General features: G+C 38.7%; 1 protein-coding gene across 1 annotated transcript in view; it reads left to right on the top strand.

The window, feature by feature from the left end:
- Positions 1-21,559, top strand: part of LOC136884799 (E3 ubiquitin-protein ligase TRAIP) — a 164,142-nt gene that overhangs the window by 120,844 nt on the left and 21,739 nt on the right. Inside the window, exon 7 of the mRNA XM_068229982.1 lies at positions 9,247-9,347. Coding sequence (XP_068086083.1) covers positions 9,247-9,347 — 101 coding nt within the window. The remainder of the gene's footprint in view (positions 1-9,246; positions 9,348-21,559) is intronic.

The following is a 21,559-nucleotide window of genomic DNA, read 5'->3' as shown; positions in this document are numbered from 1 at the left end:
AGAACATTTGTGGTTTCATTGAAGCTGTTCTTGTCACCAATTTCTTCTGGGCTTACATTCTCCAAAATCCTTAAGCCAACAATAGTGTCTGTCGAGAATATTACTATAGCCCTTGTAACATTCATTTTTTTCCAGATTTGTAGGATTTACTACTTTCCTAATTAATTTCCGCACAGGTTTCACTACCAACTGTTTTTGCAAGTGATACAGCTTTTTTACATGTTCTGTAGTTAGCACATTACCATTTACATTAAAATTCCTGCTCAGGTGTTGTGATCTTACATTTTTTAATATATGGCTAGGACCAAAACTCAAAAATATAGGCCTGCTGGGATCTAATAGGTGCTGAATTTGATGTACAAGATCTGCCTCCTTTCCACACAAGGAATGAAACCTGGCAACATTCACTCGACAATTGTCTGTCACAATTCGGACGACTTTGAATCCACAGTGTTCAACCACCTGTAAGGCGTCGCGTGTTAATTTGGCTAGTTGATCTCCTGTCAGGCTGTGTGTAAAATAATATGACACAGGAATCTTGTAATGTGTGGAAAGACCTTTGAACAGAATACAGAGCAATTTATTAGTAGGGAGCGGATTTTTATGTGCTAAAAATGTGAAAAATATTTATTTTTTATGTGCTGAAAAACTTTAAAATATGTGATAAAAAATATCGCATAACTACTCGCGCTCAAGAAGTAAATAAGTATAATGTTTTGTATTAGAATATGGTGCTACCAAACGTGCTCTTTAAGGCAAAAATGATGTCTGTGTATGGAAACGTGCTGTATGGTATATTAATTTTTGATATTCCAGAGTAGATATTATAAATGGTTATTTTCTAAAGGTAATGATTTGCTTAAATATGGCAAAAGCAACCTATCATCTTTGAAAAAATAGTACCAGTTCGTACTCACCCATCACACGCTGGAATATTAGTTGCTAGAAGTAGTCTCAGAATTGCAGTGAACAACAAAGGTCATCTCCAAATTGTCCATCACAAAAGCATGCCGATTATCTCTAAAGAACACCTTATACTGCGAAAACGATCGCTCCACATCACAGGAAGTCAGAGAGCATAGTTAAAGAGAGGAATGTCACCAACAATAACGCTATCAATTTCGCCAACATGAGCACCCTCTAATACATTAGAAATTTGGCACATTGTTTGAAATCCTCTGTTTTTCCTGAACAAATTTTGATATTTGACCTTTAACAGTCCCTGTACCTGCGAACCTGGGAGAGAATCTAATTTATTTTCAACAGCGCGCACTTCCTTCACTGTTTCGGACAACAGGTTAGTGGATTTTTCAAGTATGTCCATAGTTTTACACAAGAAGCTTAGATTGGTAGATATAAACACCAAATCATTTTTCAAAGAGCTGTCTCTTAGTATCTCTTGAAGAATCTCAATTGACGACGCGTCGTTTTTATGTAGCACATTCACAACGGATGCAAAACTTTCGAAATTGTCTGCGTAATATACCACAGCGCTAAGCCAGGTACCCCACCGCGTAACAATAGGCAGAGGAGGAAGCGCAAGATCCGGGTTTTTCTATTTAAAGAGATCGATTCTTGAGGGTGCTTTTATGAAGACTATTTTGCCATTAGACACTAACTTATCCAGTTGAGGATACTGAGCCCGCACAGTTTCACATAACCTATGTAGAGCATGAACAACGCAAGTTACGTGTATCATTTTCGGAAAGCTCACAGACAGGCCTTCGACTGCCTTTTTCATGTAAGCTGCACTGTCAGTAAGGAAAAGCAATACATGGTCGTATTTTATACCTTTTGGCCAAAGTAAGTGCATGGCTTCATTGAATAACCTAGCTACAGTGACATGGTTTGCAGCAAGCATTTCTTTACACGCTAGCAAATAAGAATGTTCGCAAGCAGTTTTGTCATTCTTCAACACACCAACTACATTTCCTACTTTTCTGCCACTTGAATCAGTGGTTTTGTCAATGCTCACTCACAGTTTTTCGCTATCACACACTGCCCGAATTCTCTGTAAAGTTTCTTCGTAACATTTTGGGAGATAGTTTTTCCTTAATGTGGATTCGTCTGGAGGCTCAAAATTTATGCACTTTGTTAGGAAATTTCTCAGTCTCGGATTATGTATTTTACCAAGAGGAATGTCAGCGCAAACAAATGCTCTGCACACATCTAAATAATACTGGGAATATTTAGATGGGCCTGCATTTGAAGTAGCTGGTTCAGCTATTAGTAATTGTCGCGAACGCACACGCGAAGCAGCCGCAGTATGCTTATTTCCTGACAAATGCTGGATTACTTGAGAACGTTGATCTGCATGTACTGTTTTACCACATGGTTGGCAAAATAATACTTTTCCATCGGTAGTGAAAATGCTTTTAAATTCCACTACATATTGTTGAAGACGCGACCTTGTACTCGACTTCTCTTTTGGCATTATTTTTCAGGTTACGACACACGCATTTACGGTGAATCACTGTTTCAATAAAAAGAATAGCAGCGGACACTGAAGGAAATATTTCTTATAAATCCATACAAAATCACACGACCACGGGAATTATATATGGACCCGAACAGCTAACCTTACTCTTAGGAGTGATGAAATTTCACTACCTAATGGTGGGGCAATATTCTTCCGAGTCTCCCATGTCGTAACGGAATTACGTCACCTTATCTCTCCGTGATTGCCTTGCGATGATATTCCATAAACAAAACCCGAGAGGGCTGACTCATAAAGAGTTGGAATGACATCATGCAAGGAAACATCTTGTGCAACAAATCAAATCGCTGTCTAAATGTAATGACGTAGCCAGTGACCAGCAAGTTTTAGAACTTATGGAGGGAAAGTAATTTCTGTCTCTCCTCTGGAATGGCCAATGTAAGTTTTTAAAGTTTTTTGGTGTGGTAGGTACAAAATATTAAGACATCTTAGGCAGTTTAGCTTGTGGATAACCTGTTCCACAGTAATATGCAGACCTTTATAGTATTCTCTCTGAATTTACACTTTTGTTTACAAAAAGTATGAATTACTCAATCAAGAAATTTGCTTTCAAATCACCTTGTTCAGCTAGTCCTGTAATTTTATTTAGTTGACTGTCAAATCCATGTTTACTTATTTCATTTTTGAGTTGCTGCACCCTATCTTTGAAAGTGGTAAATATATTTTTCTGCTTTGTTATAGGTGCTTTTTGTTTCCTACATTTCCTGGCTATTCTTTTCAGTTTCAAACCTAATTTAGTGCAGTATATTTTATGTTTAATAGAACACTGTGTGGCTGTGGTTTTATATAATGGTTCTCTGATAAGTACAGATCATTCTCTTCACTGGTTGTAGATGTGCTTGGTTCCACATGAAGTTCAATTTTCTTGTAGGGTTTAGCTTCATTTCCCACTTCTAAAGCCTTCCTCGTATGTGGTCTTCCTGTATGTGATTGCGTTTGTTTGTACCCGGGGAAGTCTTGAAATATGGATGGAATGACGTTTGGAAGTAGGATTATTAGTGCTGTGCTCACACTGTAATCTTAGTCCTTAAAATGCCTACTGCATAAAGTGGTATGTACAGTAAGTCTCCACAGAGATCCCAGTCTACTTCCCTGACGAGAACTTTGCAGACACCATTTAGTTCCTCGTCTTTTGGAAATCTGTGAAATGAAATATCACACCCTTATGAGTTCTTTGATTTACAATAAGGAACATCATGTTGTTTCAAGTTTATCCGATGTTCACATTACGTAAACACGGTCATTAATTTCCACCACTAAATTATAATCACCAGCACTAGCTCAAGAAAGCTAAAAAAAAAAAAAAAAAGTAAAAAAAACGCCTTGACATGCTTGTGAATGTTTGAATTAATGCTTCGCCCGCGCATTTTTATGACTAAGAAGCGCGCACCTAGCGGCAAAATGATGCATCTCATGAGCCCGAGCAGGAACCAGTTCCACTACTAGAGAGGCCTTGTATTTCCCAGCCTTGTATAATAGCGTAAGCAATGGTTTGGACAAACAAACAACGCTGAGAGAAGTGGTAGTTTAGGGGGAAGGCCTAAAATTTAATTCTCAAATATACGTTATTAGTGGTCCTATCAATAAATAGTACACCGGGCGGTTGGGCATGCGGTTAGGGCTGTGCGCTTGCATCCGGGAGATAGTGGGTTCGAATGCCACTGTCAGCAGCCCTGAAGATGATTTTTCTGTGGTTTCCCATTTTCACACCAGGCAAATGCTGGGGCTGTACGTTAATTAAGGCCATGGCCGCTTCCTTCCCACTCCTAGTCGTTTCCTATCCCATCGTCGCCATAAGAACCATCTGTGTCGGTACAACATAAAGCAAATTGCAAAAGAAAAAAAATTACTATATAACTGAAATAATATAGAATTAAATTTCCCGTCATTTATGTCTTATACATGTTTGCAGTACCGTAGCGCCGGCAGTGTGCGAGAACATGTTACAGTTATCTGGTGCAGGTCTTTCTGTTTGACACCCATAGGCTACCTGCGCATTTGGATGTGGGTTGATGACGACGATAATGAGGTAGGGAGAGGGTGAAACCCAGTGTTGGCATGTTGCTTACTCCTGTCAAATAACACCAAGCGGTCCGCTCAGTGCTTTACGTCCCCATGCCATGGACGAATCACAATCAACAAGCATCATATGCCCTCACTGCATATCAATGCCGAACGACAAGAAAATGGGTGAACAGATTTTAATGAAGATCTGTATGTTAAGTCTGGGAAAAAGGTACTACAGTCCAGGCTATAAATAATTTTTATTCAGGCTGGATGAAATGGTTGTTTAGGGGAAGGTGCGAGAATCATGATAAAAGGAAGGACTGCCTTTACATTAGATGCTCTAGTCTCCCAGAGTCAGAGGAAAATTAAATGTGAAGGCCTACAATTACAATGCTAAAAAGAGAAAAATGTTCCACCTATTCAATACAATAACACTGTTGCACGAATCAATGTAGCAACATATTTAATTTGTTATGAGACTGGTTTCAACATATGTCTATGTCATCATCAGCCTACACAAAAATGGCAAGAACATTTTTTGTGAATTAAAAATAGCAGTTCATGTAGAGGTTCTTGAGCACTCTTGCTGATCTTGAGGTTAAAAAATGATGCAGTATTTAATTATATATATGAACATGAACTTCTATTTTTAATTCAAGAAATGTGTCATAAGTGTTACAATTTTGTTGACTTCTTGTCAGTTTTTTGTAGGCTAATGATGACATGGAACATATGTCGAAACCAGTCCCATAACAAATTAAATATGTTGCTACATTAATTTGTGCAAGAGTGTTATTGTATTGAATAGGTGGAACATCTTTCTCTTTTCAGCATTGTAACTATTAGTTCAATATGGATCAGTGAAGAAGTTTTTAACTTTAAAAGGCCTACAATATCGAAAGCTGATCAACAATAACATTACATTGTTGTGATGTGATTTGTCCCTCTGAAGCCACTCATCTCCGATAGATGGGATTACTGCTGCATTCTGTGTAATATTACAAGTTATACATCTCATCGTTGGGTCCCTACTGAGCAACGTGTACCTTTCTAAATTAATTTTTTTTGTGAGTCCACCTTTTCAATACAATATGTTTTTATTGATTTACTTAAAAAATTAACATAATTATGTCTTAAGTGGGACATGTTTTGCCTATATTTTTAGGCATCTTCAGCCGCTGTTCCTACTTTCTAAGATGAGAATACCCATGATCCCGGGTATTTGTTTACTGATAAAATACTTAAAATTGTGAAGCTAGCATGAATTCTTTTTAACTAAAATATGTTTTTGTGTAAATATGTGGTTTGTAGTAACATCTGGTTGATTTTGAATTATTTTGTCTGGTGAAATGTGCTATATATAAAAAAATATTTAGATTACATACAATTAAATGATAAGAATTTCATGATTAATACACTTAAGAAAATGGAAATTGCAACACCATGAAGGCATTGGTCGTTTGTGTTGATTTTCAAGATATGGAACGATGCCATGTAGATATGTAAATGATCAAAGTTTCAGACCCATTATATTGTTGCTACAGGTCTCCCCACGTGATTGGTCACAGAGGAATCAACTCCAGTATATGGACTCTCGTGTAGCGTAGTTGACTTGCAATCTGTGGAGTGAAGTGTTCCCCATCAAACATGCCTCGATGACAGAGAAGAGCACGCTATCAACAACTGTCGCCGTTTGAGAGGGCTTGGATAATTGTGCTGTGTGAGGCTGGATTATTGCTAAGGACTGTCGCTGCACATGTTGGCCGACAGGCATCTACGGTACAACGTGTATGGCAGCAGTGGTCAAATGAAGGTACCCACACTCATAGACTTGGCACAGGCCCAGCGCGATAGACAACTGTGAGAGAGGATTGCCGCATCATTCGGACAGCCCAGATGGAACCCCATGCAACAACAGCGCAAATTCGAGCAGCTGTGGCACCTTACGTTACACAACAAACAGTTGGTAATTGCCTGCATGCAGCTGGCTTATGAGCTCGTGTCCCTGCAGAAGATGTTCCATTGACCCCACAACAGCGATGTGTAAGGCTGGCCTGGTGTTGAGAAATATCGGCGTGGGTCGGCGAATGGCATAGGGTCGTCTTTAGTGAAGAATCGCGCTTCTGTCTTGCCCACAGTGATCGCTGGAATCATGTGCGCCGATGTACTGGGGAGAGGGGCCGCCCAGATCTTATTGTCGAGAGGCACACAGGGCCAATACCAAGCATTATGGTCTGGGGAGCTATTGGCTTTAATGTGAAATCACAATTAGTGCTTGTTGAGGGCACTATGACTGCTCGACAGTACGTTGATAGGGTACTCAATCCAGTGGTTGTCCCTATGATGGCGAACATTGCTAATGGGATATTTCAGCAGGACAATGCCCGGGTTCACACTGCACGCATCTCCAGAGAAGCTCTCCACGACATCACAACCTTAGAATGGCCCACCAGATCCCCGGACCTCAGTCCTATTGAGCCTGTAGGGGACATGATGGGTCGACAACTGGCCAACCGTCCTCAGCCACCCACAACTCTGGAACAACTGACCCATGCAGTGCAGCAAGCATGGGCCACAATTCCTCAGGAAGCGATCCAGGGCCTTATTGACTCCATGCCTCAATGAATTCATCAATGTATTGCAGCTCATGGTGGGCACATCCTGTATTGATTGTTGTCCAAACTTGCGGTCAGAGGGACCTGAAAGTGTAATCATCGAATCACAATCAAACACTCGTCTTGCATGTTCAATTGCAGCAATGTAGCACCACTCCTTCTGGGTGTTGCAATTTCCATTTTCTTCAGTTTATTTAACTACTACGTACAGTTATTCTGTTAAAAAAGTGAGTCTACACTTGTTGAACATTTGATTAAAAAAACCTAATTATTGTGTTTTATAACTTGTGAATGACATTAGTTGGTTTGAACTGTTCAGTCTTTAATACCCAATGAGCGTGTTCTCCTGGTTGGTTAGGTTATTTGATCTTGAATGTACAATTTGCAGGCTCCTACTGGAATGAGCGTGTTCCCCTGGTTGGTTGGGTTATTTGATCGTGAATGTCCGATTTGCATGCTCTCGCCGGAACGTTGGCGAACTTGGGTGTCACCGTGGAACTTAAATTATATTGGCATATTTGTAAGATATTATATGATCCTTTGGCTGAATGTTACTTGTGGTGCTTAAAATCATGGTTCAAAGAGGGAACTATTCAAAGTCATTATAACAAGGTGTTGTAGTCTTGTTGCTTCAATTTAATGGTTGATGTTGCTTGATTGAGAGCCTGTAACAAAAGAAATGTGTCTTGTGAAGTTTGTATGAACCGAAGTATAAAATGGGGCAGTTAAGCTCGCTCTTACTCACCCACTCGCCTCTCTTGTAGCTGGATTGCTCTATTGACACCTTCTGTTAGAACTAGCTATGGCTAACTCCGTGCACCTCGTGTTGTATCTGTGTGTTACGTGGAGGGATATGGATTGGGGAGGGGTGGGCGGATGAGGTATTGGCTGCACTCGGAGGATGGGTATTTTCTGTGGGCGGAGGTTTTATGCGTGGCGATTTATCAAAGTTTTGAAAGATGCTTGCTTTTATTTTTAATATTTTTAATAATTGTGGGATTAGATCATATAAAGGATTTTTAGTTTCTATAGTCATTTAAATTATGGTTTTATTAAAAAACTGGTCTATGAAAATGTATGCTTTTGTATTCGTTCATTAATTTGCCATTTTTAATACTCTTTAGAGGAAGCCCTCCGTGGCTCAGGTGGCAGTGCGCCGGTGTCTCACTGCTGGGTTCCGTGGTTTAAATCCTGGTTGCTCCATGCGAGATTTTTGCTGGACAAACCAGAGGTGGGACAGGATTTTCTACGGGTATTCCGGTTTTCCCTTTCATCTTTCATTCCCGCAACACTCTCCAATATCATTTCATTTCATCTGCCACTCATTGATCATTGCCCCGGAGGAGTGCGACAGGCCTTGGCAGCCGGCACAATTCCTATCCTCATCGCAAGATGGGGGCTTCATTCATTTCATCCCTGACCTGGTCAATGACTGGAAAACAGGTTGTAGTTCTTCATTTTCAATATTCTTTAGAATGGTTAAATCTTGTTCTATGGTAATATATGTATGTCCAGTTTCTTTCATATGTATGCTCATGGCTAAGAATTTATAATGTTTGTTTGTATTATAGTGTTCTAAATACCTCGTTGAGAAACTTCATCCTTTTTGTCCAATGTGTGAGATGAAACATTGAGTACAGGTGAGTTTGACATAGATGTTGATTCCCATAGGGAACCTGAAATATTTGTCCCGAATGAGTAAATTTATAATACCAATGTATTGTCTAAAACGGACCAACTACATTGGTACAGGTGAGTTTGTAAATCCCAGATCCTGAGTAATGGTCTTTGTTGGAGTTGACGCTAGTGTGATATTGGAACATTTGGTTGGTGTTTTGTGTTTTAAACGAAATTTTCAAGTCATTTTTTTTTTAATGGGTTCGAAACTTGATATATGTTTGGAGTATTGTAAGTAAATGTGGCAAATTTGGACTTTTTTTTGGTTTTACCAGAATTAATTTTGACATTTGTCTATTTCTAATATTTCTTATTATTTGGTTAACCATACCTGTATTAAACCCGTTGAACTTGGATATTCTCCTTAAATATTGTAATTCCTTGTTGAGGTCTTTAAGTGTAAGGGATATTTCAAAAGCTCTATGTATTAAAACTTGATATTTATATCAGCAGGTTACCATGGCTGATGAAAAAGAGTGTGATGATCAATTAATGACCAACCTGACATCTAACCACTGGACAAATCATCTATCTCCAGATTCTCCATCATTGTGAGTTACTAACTGAAAGATATTGATGCAAGTTTTTATGTATTTTGAACATTTGACTTAATATATTTGTTCCTTTGTTTCTTTATGAGCCAAGGTAACTTATTTTATTGACTGGTCGATTGATGATTCATTCATATAAGACTATTTTGGAGATGTTATTTTTGAATTTTTAAAAGCTGGACAAAATTGATGCTTTTTTTGCTTTTTACTGTCGCCATTATTCTCCATGGTTAAACGTTCTCCTATAAGCTGACAGATTTGATATAGTTTAGAGCAGAAATGCAGACGTGATAGCGGCCATTATGATCTGTTTAAAAAAATAATATTTTAGTCTGCGCATTTCTTTATTGGTCTTAAGATGTAGCTCTGTCAACAGAATATCAAGAATTAAGTTACCAAACTCGATAGCTGCAGTCACTTAAGTGCGGCCACTATCCAGTATTTGGCTGATAGTGGGTTCGACCCACTCTGTCGGCAGTCCTGATGGTGGTTTTCCATGGTTTCCCATTTTCACACGAGGCGAATGCTGGGTCTGTACCTCAGTTAAGGCCAAAGCCGCTTTCTTCCCACTCATAGCCTTTTCCTATCCAATCGTCGCCATAAGACTTATCTGTGTTGGTGCAACGTAAAGCCTATTGTAAAAAAAAAAAGTTTTTTTTTGCTAGTTGCTTTATGTCCCACTGACACAGATAGGTCTTATGGCGACGATAAAAATTAAGCCATGAGAAAACCATCATTTGATTTACAGTGATTTACTAGCCAGCATCTTGGGAAGGTGTGGCATTCCTGTCGATAAACCCACTGCCACACTGGGACCAAACTCTATATTTTAGATTGAGAAGCTTGTATGTTATTAGTTGTTTAAGATCTCTTGACATTCCATTCAGAGTGTTAGAATGGAAAGTACACATCCTATGGATTACTACAAGGGGCTCTGCAAACCAATACAGCAACTAAATTTTACAAAGCTGACTTATACTGCTCGGACGCACAATATTACTTGTCTACATTATCACTGTACCCTTTAACTACATTAGGCTGCCTCGTAATAAGCAAGTGCATGGCTGTCTGGTAAAAGTCGGTCTGGAATGTCTAAGCCACTGCACAGCAGCAGCAGCAGCAGCAGCAGCAGCAGGAGCCGTAGCAGGAGCAGTTATGAGGGAGTAGTTTCCTTCAGACCTCCTGGAAAGCAATAATACTGTAGTTTACCAAGGAGATGGTAAGAGGGTGCTAAGTCAAGATTTTCAGACTGGTTTGGCAGTGTTCTCCACCCCAGGTTTTGGATATGTCCTCGAAATTCTGAGCGGTGGGGTAGAGTGTTGTCAAGCACCAGTAAAACATCATAATGATGTGATTGTGGTGATGTGTTCAGGTTCCTCGTATTTGTCTGAATTAGTGGTGGTGCCTTGAACCATGATGTACACAAGCAGGTGTCCTAAATCCCAGAAAGCGTAGATATCATTTTCCTATCAAGTGTCTGAATTTCCTTTTGTGGTGTGGGCTGAATTTTGCACGATGCCTCTCTGTTGATTGTCTCTTCACCTCGGGTTCCAGCTGGCATAGCGATGCTTCATTTCCCTTCACAGTATGTGAAAGGAAGTCATTCCCACTTTTATCTTGTTTTTAGTGGACACTAGAGGGAAGGAAGCATGGCTGGACGAAACATGAACCAGTTAAATCTGCTATGGTAATGAAGTAAACCCACAGCCAGTGTCTCCACGCCGAGTGTTGGGCAGCGGTAGCCTGACCCACTATAAGGACCAACGGCTAAGTGCTGAGGAGTCCTTATAGAAGGGAAATGTACCCTCACTGGCAGAAATGCCACAGAAACCCCATATCAACTGTAGCATTTGTACTCCAGAGGAGTGGCTACAAAAGGCGCCTGTTCTCCGTGTTAGGGGCGGCCTACAAGTTTCGGCTGGCAGTAGCTCTAAAATGCCTTTGCGAGTGGAGAACTCATTGTAATAAAAGCCTATATGATGAGAAGTGTACTGAAGCCTTGGAAAATGCTAGGGCGTTCCCCACAAGCGACGTGCAGTTCTTGTGATGCTGGAAAAAAATGTGGGAAATGGGCGACTAGCAACCAAATACATCAAGATAGCGACCATCAGTGTAGTGACACTAACAGGGGAAGTGGAAGAAATTGTGGATTTTATGGTTGAGAAATATATAGCATTGCTGGGAATCAGTGAGACCAAATGGAAATGAAAAGGTGAGAGGAAACTAAAGAAAGGATACACCTTATACTATAGTGGAAGAAGAGAAGCCAAAAATGATGTAGGTCTCATAAAGGTTGATTCCAGACAATAATCCACCCAAGTAGGAAAAATTAAAGTTTAAAATAAAACTCAACAATTTGTTTTTATGATGGATAAAACATGATAATTTATTAATTTTCTGATATGTATTAATTCATTGATGTCTTTCAGTTTTTAATTGTGTGCTTACTTGAATCTTTATGTAGAGGCTAAAATCATTTGATATTTCTCAATAGTTTTAGGAATTCCAGTTTATTATGATGAAAAGTTATGAAAATAATTATAGTAAATGTTAGTTCTAATGCTTTTCCTCTTCACTGTAAAGTACTTATTCACATTATTAACCCTTTCCGCTCGTGTGTCGACCTGAGGTCGACATCCGTCACTCAGCGTTATAGCTTGTGTGTCGACCCTGAGTCGACACAATGTTTCGCTGCTCATTGCTAGGTTACCTGGAATGCCAGGGCTTTTGTACTTCGTTTTGTAAGTGCTGGTCCCTTCAGGAAACTGAAAGAAACCAAATAGGTGTGTTTTAGTTTCTCTTTGCTTAGCAAAATTGCTCCGTTTCCTTGACAATGGAAAGCAGTCGGGTGAAGCAACATGGCGGCGCACAGTCTGACCGAAGCTGAGATTCTTGCGTCTATTTCGGCTGATTGTTTTTATAGTGACCATGAAAGTGATGAAAATTTTGAATCTGGCGATGAAAGTGATATATCTATTAGTGATTCAAATGACGATATTGATATCAGCGTCGCAAGAAATCATGGAGGAGGCGATAGTATTTTGACTCGTCCCGGGCCCAGTCATACAGTGCTGACTTCAAACATACCTTGGAGATCGCAGAGAATGGGTGATGCAGGATTACCCAAATTTCCTTACAGATTAGTCAGTGTATTCATAAATTGTGGCAATAGACTTAAAATAGAACTAGAGTACTGGTAGCTATTTTTTACTGATCTGTTCATAACCTCTATTGTCCATGAGACAAACAAATTTGTTGAAATGAAATTACAGCAAAATACTCCACTTCAGAAGAGATCTATCTGGTTTTCTTGGAAAGCTGTGACATTAGAAGAGCCGAAGGCATTTATTGGTACAATTATCAACATGGGGATGAACAGTAAGGCAGAAATGCAGGATTATTTAGTGCAGACTGGTTGGATAAGCAAGCAGGGCTCCATCCAAGCATTTGCTTTGAACGCTTCCACACACTCAAGACATACCGTTAAGAAAGTGAAAAACATGATTTTGTGTCATGTAAATACCATACATTCATTAATTTTGTAGTTCCTTCCTGTATATATTGTTACAACCAGTACTTAACACCAGGTTTTAAAATATGAAGAATGCTGACAGAAATAAATGCGAGTTGGGAGAAATCAGGGCGTACAAATAATTCGAGTGGAAAGGGTTAAGAGTTTATTATGACCTTTCAATGGCATGTAATTGTATGTCAAGGAGTCATTGAAAGTCATAAGTTATTACAAGATATTAGAATCATTCCGTATTGACGGTTTTCACTTTACAATGGCGAAAAATGAGGGTATCCTCCTATTCAATACATCATATATTCCGTCATTTGTTTGCTCCGTCTAATGACAGAATATATGATGTATTGAATAGGAGGATACCCTCATTTTTCGCCATTGTAAAGTCATAAGTTAAACAGATTCATGTGAACCGCATGGAAGTAATGTAAATCGTTGATGTACGGCTAATTAATGTGTTCATAATATATGAAAGCCGATACAACTCACAAATCTATGGTAGATCTTGTGGTTGGAAATTGGAAGAGCAAGCTCAGAACCCCGTGGTATACGGTAGTTCGAATGAAGATCAGTTTAGTTACAGGCAGATATGGATAAAGAATAATTACATCAACAGCTGAGAAGAGGAAGTGTCAGACATTGTATATAGTCCGGAAGACGTCAAAGGAGGCCATGGAATAACTTGGAATCATATACGGTTGATCATCTAGAAGGCATACGGTGTGACGTATTACATGTTCAGAAGAATAAACAATTGTAGGATGTGTTCCTTTGTGAATTTCGGTAGATAAGAAGGATTGATTGCGGTGACAAGTTCCTCAAATGTCAAAATCAGGTGTAATGAAGTTGTAATATGGTAGCTTTCTGGATCGTGAAAAGCAAATCATTTATTATTGCAAAATAATGAAGATAGAATTATTTTTTCTGACAATACTTGCATGAAGAAACCAGTTAGGAAGCAAATAATGTGCATAGCTCTTGTACACGCATAAAAGCTGAGAGAATTTGCTAAATTGAAGGGCTGAATAGCATTAAATAAGCTTAATAATCGTCAAATAGCATTGACTTATGCAGGCGAGTGTTAACCCATGAAAGTGGAATTATAAAATCTGTGTGAACTCTTTTTAATGATTTTCGTTCAAGTTTCAGGGTTGGAGCCAGTGATACTATCCATGGTTATGAATCAAGAAATAAATAAGGAGGAAATGTGTGCTTAAATTGGCAGGGTCCCTGATGGATCCGAACTCTACTGGAATGTACGGGATGCATGAACAGATGACCGGACCACCACTACTTTCATGATGGAATGAAGACTGGATCTTCTAATGTTGAGTAGACGTACATTTGTCCTTCCTTGCTTATCTGTAGTTGCTTATGGTAGATGTAGATGTTAATATCACACAGGTGATTTTAAAGGAAATAACTTGAATAACCTAACGTGTTAATGGTATTAATTTAATGATGTGTTGTCCGACCGCGCATACGTTAGAACTATGCTTGCCGTCTGTAAATATTGGGGTTAGACGCGATCTTTTCTGTGTTGTTCCTGTATTAGTGAATAATTGAGAAGGTGAATGTAATATATCTTGTGCGTTACAGGTAAGTTCTTCAGATGTCCGTATGTGTGATATAATTAATGTGGTGATCCTTAGTGTAAGGAGTTCTGTGGATTGTTGTGATATGCTCATTCAGTAGGAACTATGTACTGTTCATACGTATAATATTGAGGCTCTTTGATTGCCTTTGCTTGTTTATTTAGCAAATTATTTTCTTTTCTTATGCGGTGCATATTGTGATGGTATAAGGTGAATGTAGGATCATCTGAAGTTATAATTTGGTGTGAAATAATCAGTGAATGAGATTTATTGAATTGTTCATTACATTGGTAAGTTGATTCTTCGAGATGGTCAATATGATAGGATGGTGTTATTAAACGGTATGTTCCCCGCGCATTCGAGTGCTAGATAACGAGCAATGTATTTAATGTTGGGAGTGAAGCATTTCGAAGAGATTTCTGTTGACCATATGAATTGTTATGGTTTAAGTTCTGTTATAACATGAGTAACGGAATAGTCGAGCGGACATGTAAGTAGGATCTTTGACAATTTATACTGGAATGGTAGACCGAATTTTGAGGTCGATATCGCCTGTAAGTGTGCGTTGATATTTGTAGCATTGCTTGAGGCAGCAATTTTGTGCAGTAGCATTATTTTTAGCATGATGGAGAGATGCAGACGCAGCTCAGATCTTCTGGCATTGGATCATTTAATATGTCAGTAGTTAGTGCTTAATTTTCAGATGCAGCTATGTGGAGCATCCAGATGGATGATGGCACGTGGTCATTCAATTATGGGACGATAACACTATAATTATTTATTTGAAATGATTCTATGTTTGTTTAAAGACTGCTAGGGAATTCAAGTTATTGTTAGCTAGCTAGGTGTTTATAAGATGAAACAGAAACAGGTAGAGCAAGGAGGACAAGGTACGGATAATAAGTGAAATACAGTGAATGAACAAACAAGTTTAGAGGAGATAAAGGATTCAATTTACTGATTTTCCAATGTGTTTAATAACTACTTAAATGAAGTATCAAAGAAAGTAATGAGCGATGATAATGTTTGAATTTAATTGTGGATAACTTTCAAGAAAGACTTAATTTTAATAGAGCATGACAAGGTGTTCATATGAATGTTTTCTTTTAAAAAAAATATGTTTGCTTATTCAGTTTATTAATTATATCCAATTAGTATTGTTTATTAAAGTTGATGTCCTTCCAAATTTTTATTGCGGTTATCATTTCTTGCCAAGTTTATATAAGAACCTAGTATATTGGGATAATATGTTGGATCATTATTCGATTATTTATTGAGAGGATGCGACCCCTTTCTCGTCGAAGGGCCATGCCCTTGAGTGGAGTTTTTTGCAAACCACTGAATTCTAGTCGAGGCATATTAAAGAAGTTTATTATTTCGAACCACGCGCGTCCATGAACGGTCACATTATATAAGGTGTAATAAAGCCACGAATTTATTGCTGCAGGCCGTGTAAATACGCAATGAAAAAGGTATAAAAGAGTCTGTAGACGAAAAGTGCGTGGCTCAATTTTAATAAAACTTAGTATGCAAAGCCAATACTGCTCCCTTTCAATCTGCTATATCATTCATTTAAAATTTCGAATGGATTCATGCGAAGCTGATAGTAAAATACGTTGCATGTTTACGGCGTTCTTGCAAGCAGGCTACCGCAAAGTTCCCTGCTGCCACAACACCCTGCCCACAGGATTCAGTTTCTGCGTCACACTCACTTGTAAAGTACGTATTTTAGAATAACAATCGGTGTTCACACTGAGGTGATTTTTAATAATGCCACTTACAAGGAACGGTGTAAACGGTATGGTGAGAAGAGAGACAACACCTGCCCAGTTATGCGTACGCTGCCAATAGGTGAGAATCGGTGAAGAAACACAGAGCTCAGAAAAAACTTCACGGCTTATCAGCAGTTACTTCCTGTGCTAAAAGTCCAGCAACACAACCATCAACATCGATTGCAGAACAGAGTACGCTAATGTATGGTTATAAATGCAAACAAACATTGGGGAAAGCTGTAAAGTGTTCAGAGCAGGCTTTACCAGCGAGTCTGGGGAAGAAACGGGAAGTTGTTTCTGCGCTGAGTGTAAAATTTGGTGTAATTTCATCTACCTCCGCCAAAAGCAGGAAGTCTTCACTTCCAAATCAAGAAGTTCTTAAATTTCTCAATCTGGATGATATGAGTTGGTAATCTTCTCGAGCAAGAGATTTTATCTCCGTAAAGGATAATTCTGGACAATTTTTTTTTTTTAAATTCATGTGCATCATAATGTAAGACACATACAAAGTTTTTAAATAAGAATACCCACATCACACAATCAGTTGGTCTTCTTTTTGTGGACTTTGACCAAAGTATATTTCTGTGCACTGCCAAGGACACATGATATTCATTATGTGGAGCTATTCAAAAAATATATAGTTCAGGCAAGAAAATCTTATTCTGAAACTACTACCACACACTCTCTACATCCACACTACAAGATTGAAGCAGATGGCAAAATTCCACCCCGTGATATGGCTTTTGAAGTGCGTGACTTCGTACTTGGAAAATACAGTGGAAAGAGACATTCAAAATATTATGTTTGTAACATTTTACTAATGGGAAATTGTATTTTGATGAGGCTATACCAGAAGCAGAATGAACAAAAATTGTTATTTAATTTAATTTTTTTTTTCTGAACAAGCTTTCATTCAAACTGTAGGCTACTTAAGCGTTGAATGTTCAAATATTTTTAAATATTTTAGTTCATTTTATTCACTGTTATTAGTGTTAAATAAATGTGTGATAATTCATAAAAACACTTTACTTTATTAAATAGGCCACATCTCAGTACCAGAATTGGTAGTTATATTCCTTATTATTATTATTATTATTATTATTATTATTATTATTATTATTATTATTATTATTATTATTATTATTATTATTACTAGCTGATGTACCCGTGCTTCGGTATGGAATTCTACACTGTATACAGAATTGTAGGTTAGGTAGAGGACACGTTGTGAGCAAGATTGTAATAAATTGCATAGAACTAACGTTACCCTGGAAACGTGACAGAGAAATCACCAACCGACTTTTCTCATATGAAGATTGCGTTAGGGAATTTTCATTGAAATGGTAGGCCCGAGTTGCAATTAGGTTGGGGAATTGCATTGTAATGGCAGCCACTCACTTTCCACCTGTCGTTTTACATACTCAGAAAGACTGTCTTAGTGGTTTTCCCAACTGAAATGAACATAGGTCATTACAATGCCATCAGTAGGAATGGTGCGAGTAAAAACAATGATTTCACATGAAATACTCAATCAAATGGAAAACCACACATTTTCTCACTTTTAACGAACAGTACTATGCTATAATACCAATATAATGGTACATTATTGGACATTATAAATTTTCCAGTTAACTCACTCTTGGTTGCCTGCGTTTCACCCTCATGTGCTAAGTTGGGCTCATCAGTTGGTACTTAGCACACCTACCAAGACGCAAGGCTAGTGCATACCATGGAGGCCACTGCATAGGCTACTTGAAGCCACCAGCAGTGCCAATGCACTATGAGAGACTATGTCTCACTTCCAAAAATTGATGTCTGCCTGGCCATCAGATGATATAGATATTGATTCCCATAGGGAACATGAAATATTTGTCCTGAATGAGTAAATTTATAATACTAATATAATGGTCCATTATTGGATATTATAAATTTTCCATTTCACTCACTTTTGGTTGCCTGCGTTTCACTCTCGTGTGCTAAGTTGGTCTCATCAGTTGGTACTTAGCACACCTTCCAAGATGCAAGGCTAGTGCATACCGTGGAGGCCACTGCATAGGCTATGTGAAGCCACCAGCAGTGCCAATGCACTATGAGAGACTATGTCTCACTTCCAAAAATTGATGCCTGCCTGGCCATCAGATGATATAGATGTTGATTCTCATAGGGAACATGAAATATGAGTAAATTTATAATACCAATATAATGGTCTGGGTGTGGTATATGAGCCTCCTCCATCTCATCCTGTCCTTGTACCATTCCTCCTCCACCAACTTGTCCCAATCATGACCTCTCAGCAGTACATCGTAGGTCAAATGTTTTGGAGGAATGAACAATTTCGTTTACCCCTTAGGGGTGGAATGTTTTAAAACTGGGATTTAAAATATGTACCGCCATATCCAATTTTATCTTCGTATGTTAAATGTTTTTGGAGGAATGAATATATTGTTTAAGGATACAAACCCCCATTTACCTCCCTGAGGGGTTATTTTTTCAAATGTGGTGTTACTTAATACTTTCGATATAATTTAAATTGTTTAATTCGTAAGTTGAGCGGTTTCAGAGAAATTAATATTTTTGTCATCAGTCCTCTCCCCACCTCCACCAGTGAAAACCGATTAGGGCTGTATTGTTTTAAGACCACTTCTTATTTGAACTCTAAGGAGCAACCATCATGTGAAATTGCAGCCTCATACGGCAAGCGGTTTCAGAGGAATACTTTTATCATCAGCCCTTACCCCCATTCAGATCCCCTTAGTGGTGTATTGTTTTAATAAGTCTCATTTAGAATCTAAGACATTGAGGGGTAACCATCATATGACATTTCAACCTTGGCGGTTTTTCATCAGACCTCACCCACCTCTTCCCTCCCCCCCCCCCCCCCCCCCAGCCCTTGCTCTCAACCCTCTAGGGTTGTGTTATTTTAAATCTAAGACATATAGGAAGAACCATCATGTGAAATGACAATGTCGTATGTCAAATGGTTTCAGACCAAATTATGGCGAATTTCAAACGACACGTCTCTTATGTTGTCCGTTGTGCCCATCCAGTTGTATAATGAGTGATTTGTCTCAAGCTAATTCAAGTGCTCTCGAAGTGGTTAAGTTTTGGGCAGGAACTGTTTGAAGTCACTTAATGAACACATATTTGTGTTCTTGTGTCAATTTCATGCTTTTTTTTAATTATTGTATTTCTGACATGAATAAATAAAATAAATACCCCCATTTAACACTTAAGGGCTTTTGCCCTATTTAACATCTAGTACATGAAAGAGCAATCATTGAACTTTGTCCGGTGAACAGTTTCGGAGTAATGAGTATTCTGGTTTTGAGGGTTTTATCCCCGTTTCACCCCCTTAGAGGTGGAATTTTTTAAACCTTTCCTTGGTGAGCGCCTGCACTTTTATAGAAGCGGATATCCGAAATTACATTATCTTTATGTCCAGTAGTTTTGCATGAGTGTTGATGGACAATCAGTGGATTTAGTAATTTGATCAAAGTAATCGTTCCTCGGTACTGCACTAAGACATTATGTAAAAATTCCTGAAGTATAAAAACTCACCGAAAAATTGAGTTTCATCTACCTCAGTACTTCCTTGTAAGCCACGTTTGTTGTGTTACCTTTTGGGGCTAAGATGACCAGGCTACTGGCAGAGCTAACTCTGGAACATGCGACATATAACTGTCCATGTGAGAAACAGTCCTCTCTCAAGTCGATGCCTGTTCGAGCCCCACTGTTGGCAGCCCTGAAGATGGTTTTCCGTAGTTTCCCATTTTCACACCAGGCTGTACCTTAATTAAGGCCACGGACGCTTCCTTACCACTCCTAGCTCTTTGCTATCCCATCGTCGCCATAAGACCTGTCTGTGTCGGTGCAACGTAAAACAAATAGCAAAAAAAAAAAAAAAAAAAAAAGTCGATGCCAGCCATTTTCAATGACTACCCTTGTAATTTATTAATAGTCATGACAAAGCACACCTTTAGAGGGAACTGTATTCTTTTAAACTCGAACAGATATTCCGTTGGGATTAACAGTATTCTTGGAGTGAAAATTGTCTCCTCCAAGCAGACCCAGTAATTATTGTGGCTTCTGCAAAGCTTTTACTTGTAGCCTAGTTCCATTGCACAATTTATGCAAATTAAAATTTCTTAGTAACATTACAGAGGATTCAGAGTATTAAGAAATTCCACGGGGTAATGGATGGCATCGTCCGTTTCGATCACTGAATCAAAAGACCTGTATTGAATGTCTTGAACTTCGAAGGCCTTTAATAGGATATCATTTAATGTGGCTGCTTTATCGTTCTTCAGAGTTAAGATGGCACGCTTATACAACCATTCTACGTGCTTCTCCTTGATGTTACTTATATCAGGATATATTCTAGAAATTAGCACTGGTAGGGAGGTAACAACTGTACCCAAATCTGAGGGAATGGTGAATTTATCTTCCACTGAAGGGTAATTTCCATCACCTATTTTCAGTAACATCTCAGCGAAAAGCCCAGCAGATGTATCACCTCTTAAATGGACTCTCACATATATATGAAGTGTAAGTTTCCAGATATATTGCCACAAATATGAAGCCTTTAGGCACGATTTGACTTCGTCTGCCCGTGTATCCCTAGGTATGACAAATAATGTTTGGTGAAAATCTCCAGCTAACAGCACGGTAACCCTTCCTATCAACCTATTGTGTTCTCTTGTATCTTGTAATGTTCTATTGAGAGCCTTGAATCCGTCCTTGTGTGCCATTGTGCGTTCATCTCAAATTATTAGCTTACACATGCAGAACTTGCGCCATGTTACCCAGTTTGGAAATAGTACACATAGGTGTCTCTACTGGCATTATGTTCAAGGGCAGTTTGAAAGTAGAGTGAGCTGTTTTACCTCCTTCCAGCAGCGTAGCAGCAATGCCTGAAGAAGCAACAGCTATCCCACGATCTTTTCGTATTTTTGCCAATAAAAGATTTATGACAAATGTCTTACCAGTATCCCCAGGAGTGTCTTAAGAAAAATGTCTGACCTGTGTCTTTTTCGATGCTTTCTAAAATTTGGTCATAAACTTATGACTGTTCATCGTTTAACTAATTTTCGTTAGCACTTACAACCTGTCCTAAAATATTTCGATCGTAGCTGATCTCCCGGAGGTAGTCTGTGTTTTGTAAGATTGCTTCACATCTTGCTGGCTGAGGTAAACCATACTGTTGTAGGCACTGGCCTCCCAAAGGTAGCACTGTATCTACAAGACAAACCAAGCATTTATTGTATGGTTCATTTAAAATTAGGTGAACATCTCCATGTTTTAATTCTGACTCCATTCAAT

The sequence above is a fragment of the Anabrus simplex genome, chromosome 13, assembly GCF_040414725.1.
Source record: "Anabrus simplex isolate iqAnaSimp1 chromosome 13, ASM4041472v1, whole genome shotgun sequence".
NCBI lineage: Eukaryota > Metazoa > Arthropoda > Insecta > Orthoptera > Tettigoniidae > Anabrus > Anabrus simplex.
The sequence above is the reverse complement of the archived record's forward strand: the minus strand, read 5'-3'. Positions and strand labels throughout refer to the sequence as shown.